Source organism: Lipotes vexillifer, unplaced genomic scaffold (assembly GCF_000442215.2).
Source record: "Lipotes vexillifer unplaced genomic scaffold, Lipotes_vexillifer_v1.1 scaffold496, whole genome shotgun sequence".
NCBI lineage: Eukaryota > Metazoa > Chordata > Mammalia > Artiodactyla > Lipotidae > Lipotes > Lipotes vexillifer.
Genome location: NW_006786690.1, coordinates 9,956,590 through 9,960,147, shown reverse-complemented (window position 1 = coordinate 9,960,147; position 3,558 = coordinate 9,956,590). Strand labels below are relative to the sequence as shown.

The window sequence follows — 3,558 nt, the reverse complement described above, 5'->3', positions numbered from 1 at the left end:
GCACCTCTGCCTGTGATATCCTTCTGCCTCTCCTGCTCCCTTTGGCCAAGGGGGTCCCAGGTCCCCAGGTCCCCAGGTCCCCAGTCCCCCTGCCCCTGCCCTGCAGAGACTCCATAGATCAGAATTTGTCTGTCCTGCAGATTATTTGCCCAGAGATCCTGCCTGTCCCAATCCCCCTTCCCCAAACTGGCTTCTTCGGGATCTCCTGTTCTCCATCCCAATCCCTTTATTCTAGATTAAGTGAATGAGGCCACATCTGGAATCTGGGAGCCACGGGTGAAGCAAGGGGGTCCCTGGCCTGCCCTGGGTAGAGCAGAAAGCCACATTTGGAGGGGATGACCCACCTGGGGTCTGGGGTGGAGGTGTCAGGGCCTGAACCTGGGCTGAGATGTCCCGGAAGCTGTCATGAGGGGGTCCGGAGAGCCACTCTGGCCGGCCAGTGGGGGAGAAGGTGGGGGAGTTGGGGGAAGGGAGGGGGAGGCCCTCAGATTTTTATCTCGGTCCGGAAGATCTGCTGGACGTGCTCCGTGTGTGGTTGGCGCCGAGCCCGGATGGTGAGGCTGCCGTCCTCCCTCAGGGCCGAGGTCACCGACGTGGGGTCCACGTCCTCCGGCAGTTGGCACTTGTGAGCAAAGGTGTTCATGACCGTGCCGTCAGCTGCCAGCTGGAGAAGGGGTAATGGGTCAGGGCAGGCTGCTCCCCACGCTTGTCCTCTTCACGTCAAGCCACAGCCCCTGCTCCCCAGTGTAACCCCAGCTGGGCCCCCCTGTGCCAAGAGGTTCTGCTCTCAGGTGCAGAGGCCCGGTCTAGGGGCTGGCCAGGGCTGAGCAGGGACGGGGGCCGAGGTGCTTAGAGGAGCTCCAGTGGTCCTGGGGGAGAGGCAAGGGGCTTGGTTGGGGAGCTCAGATGGGGAGGAAACTCAGTGGCAGAATCTGGGGCTCCTGTGCAGCAAGGAGGTGGCACAGAGCAGAGCTGAGCCCTCTTGGATACCGGGATACACGGTGTCCACCATCAGGGCTCGGCCGACGGCCCCTTCTGCGTGACTCAGCCAGCACATAGTGTCCAGAGGAGCCTGGGGCGGCTGAGTCACTGGTGAGGGTGGCAGGGCTGGCACGTGCTGCCCACTGGTCCTGGTGCCCACAGTCCTTGGCTTCCCTGAGAGGCGCCCCTCGGGCATGCAGCCTCCTGTGCTCAGGGGAGAAAGCCAGGCCAAGGGGGATCCAGAAGCAGCCTTGGGCCGACCCTCTTCCCTAAGGAGCAGCAGTGGCTCTGGCCCGCTGGGGGCAGCATCCCTGTTCAGCCAGGGCCACACCCTCCTCCAGGGAGCAGGCCTCCTGGGAGCTGGGACTCAGAGACCCTAGTGACCAAGTGACCCTGAGACCTGTGGGTGGAGGAAGTGTGGGGTTTGGGGGGGGGGGTGTGACCATGAACTGCAGGGCCTCTGCGCAACCTTGGGCCTAATTCAGGGGTCCGGAGGTGAGGGACCAGTGAGCCCCCCACCTCTCCAGATGCCCACAGGAAGGGCTATCCTGCCTCAGCCGCGATCTCCTTCCTCTCATCTCCCTTCTCACCTCCCTGCAGCATCCCTCCCCGCCTCCCCCATCCCCTGTGGCTTCCTCAGCTGCCCTGGACTCCGGAAGGAAGCATCTGGGAGCCTGGGGCAGAGAGAGGCAGTAACAGGGGGTCCCGCGGCCCACCAGCTACAGGACCGAGGCCTCTGGTTTGTCCTGGGGGTTGGGGGGTACTGGGCAGGGTGCGGGGTCCTGGGATGAGTGGGGACACGGGGCAGAGGGTACAGGCGTGGGGCCCAGGGTCTGGGGGCAGGGAGCGGGCTCACCTTCTCAGCTCGCACCTCGATGTTGTTGTTGGAGGTGGTGACGATGATGTCTTCAGGTGAGAAGTCGCTCACGTCCACAGCAAACTCATAGGCATCTCCCAGGGTCCTGATGTTGCCCTGCCCCCCGGGACGGGCTGTGGGGAGGGCTGCCGTAAGCAGAGCAGAGGGCGGGCTGGCGCTCAGAACCCAGGTCTCCGGCTCCCTCTCCGGAGGGAAGGGGCTGGCCGCCCAGGGCCTGAGCTCCCTCTCAGCCGTAGCTGCCACCCTCCCTGCCACCCGCCCTCTTGCAGCACACCTTTTCCGCCTGGGGGATGGGGCCTTACCCAGGACAGGTGGGGTGGGTGTGTGTATATGTCTGTAGTGACCCACCCCAGGCCTGGAGTAGGGGGTACGTGTAGCTGAGCCCCAGGCCAGAGCTGTTTCTTGAAGGCCTGCCTGTACTCACGGCCACATCTGTCTCTGTGGCCGCATCTGTCCCGGTGGTCACACGTGGCTGCAGCTGTACAGCACCTGTTCCCAGCAGCTCGGCAGCTGCAGCCACGTCGGGTGGTGCCCTGGAGCAGGTGTCCCCTCCCTGGGCGCCTCCCCTCCCCACGGAGGACTTGCCTGGGAAGGCCAGGGGCTCCGAGTGGGGCCGCATGAAGCTGCCGAAATCCTCGGAGAACATGCTCAGTGCCTTCTCCATGGGCGGCTCCTGGGCGGGAAGGGTGTGGGAGGCCGAGGAGGAGGAGGAAGAATGGAAGCTTCTCTCCGCTCTGAAGGTGGAGGAGGTCCTGTGGCTCATCCACGGGCGGGCGGCCGGGCCCTGGCCAGTGGGCAGGGTGGACAGGAGGGCGCGTGGGCAGCAGGCTCGGAGGGAGCGTGCCGGGCCCCGGCTGCCGCCGCTTTATAAGGCCCGACTGTCCCTGGGCGCAGGGCCAGCCCCTTGTCTACCAGCTAAATTTAGTCCTCTGGGTGGCCCAGAGGGGCTGGAAATCTTCTCCAGTGAGACGGCCCTGCTGACAGTCCAACACAGGCAAGCTCAGGAGGCTGAGCTCACTGCCTGGCATTCCAGGCCGATAACTCCAGCCCCGGAGCCTCCCACGGCAACGAGGTGGGGACACATGCTGTCCTGTCGCCACTCAGACCCCTGGGCCCGCCTCAGGACCTTGTGTGTGTTCCGTGTTTCTGTGTCTCCCCCACCAGATTGCAAGCTCCTTGAGGACAGGGTTTTCTCTCTCTCCATCCCCTCTCCCCCAAAGTTCCAGCCCTTGGGGAGAGGGATCTAGGTGTGGGTGATCAGGGCAGAAGGGCCCAAGCCCCTGGCTCTGGGGAGAGTGGGAGAAGCAAGGTCAGGAGGTCAGGGGTGCATGGAGGACCCCCACCTGCTGGACCCCTGTGTGAGGCGAGGGGTTCCCTCCCTCAGGGCAGATAATGTTCACAGCCATCTCTTAGGAAGGACTGAGACAGCCCTGGAGTGGGGTATAGAATGTGCAGCTGTTCCCCTGCCAGCTCCCACGGGGACCCAGATTTCATGCTTACCTCCGTCCCCCACCCCACCCCCCACCTCCCAGCTCTGCAACATTTCGGGACCCAAGAGGAGAAGGCTGAGGCTGGGCTGGGGCTTGGGCCTGACTCAGGGGAAGAGAGCAGGTAGTTTAGTAAATGGTCCTTAACAATATAGAAGGTTATGTTCCCAGGAAAGGCCTGCTTGACCTCCAGCTCAGAGGAGATGCGGGGGC

The 3,558-nt window shown here is 64.0% G+C and overlaps 1 protein-coding gene across 1 annotated transcript; it reads right to left on the bottom strand.

The window, feature by feature from the left end:
- Positions 1-484: 484 nt before the first annotated feature.
- Positions 485-2,621, bottom strand: HSPB7 (heat shock protein family B (small) member 7). The gene is made up of 3 exons (XM_007459277.1): positions 2,444-2,621; positions 1,838-1,971; positions 485-664 (listed from the first exon to the last, which is right to left on the bottom strand). Exons 1-3 carry the CDS (start codon positions 2,619-2,621, stop codon positions 485-487), a joined length of 492 nt encoding a protein of 163 aa, XP_007459339.1.
- Between the last annotated feature and the right edge of the window lie 937 nt (positions 2,622-3,558).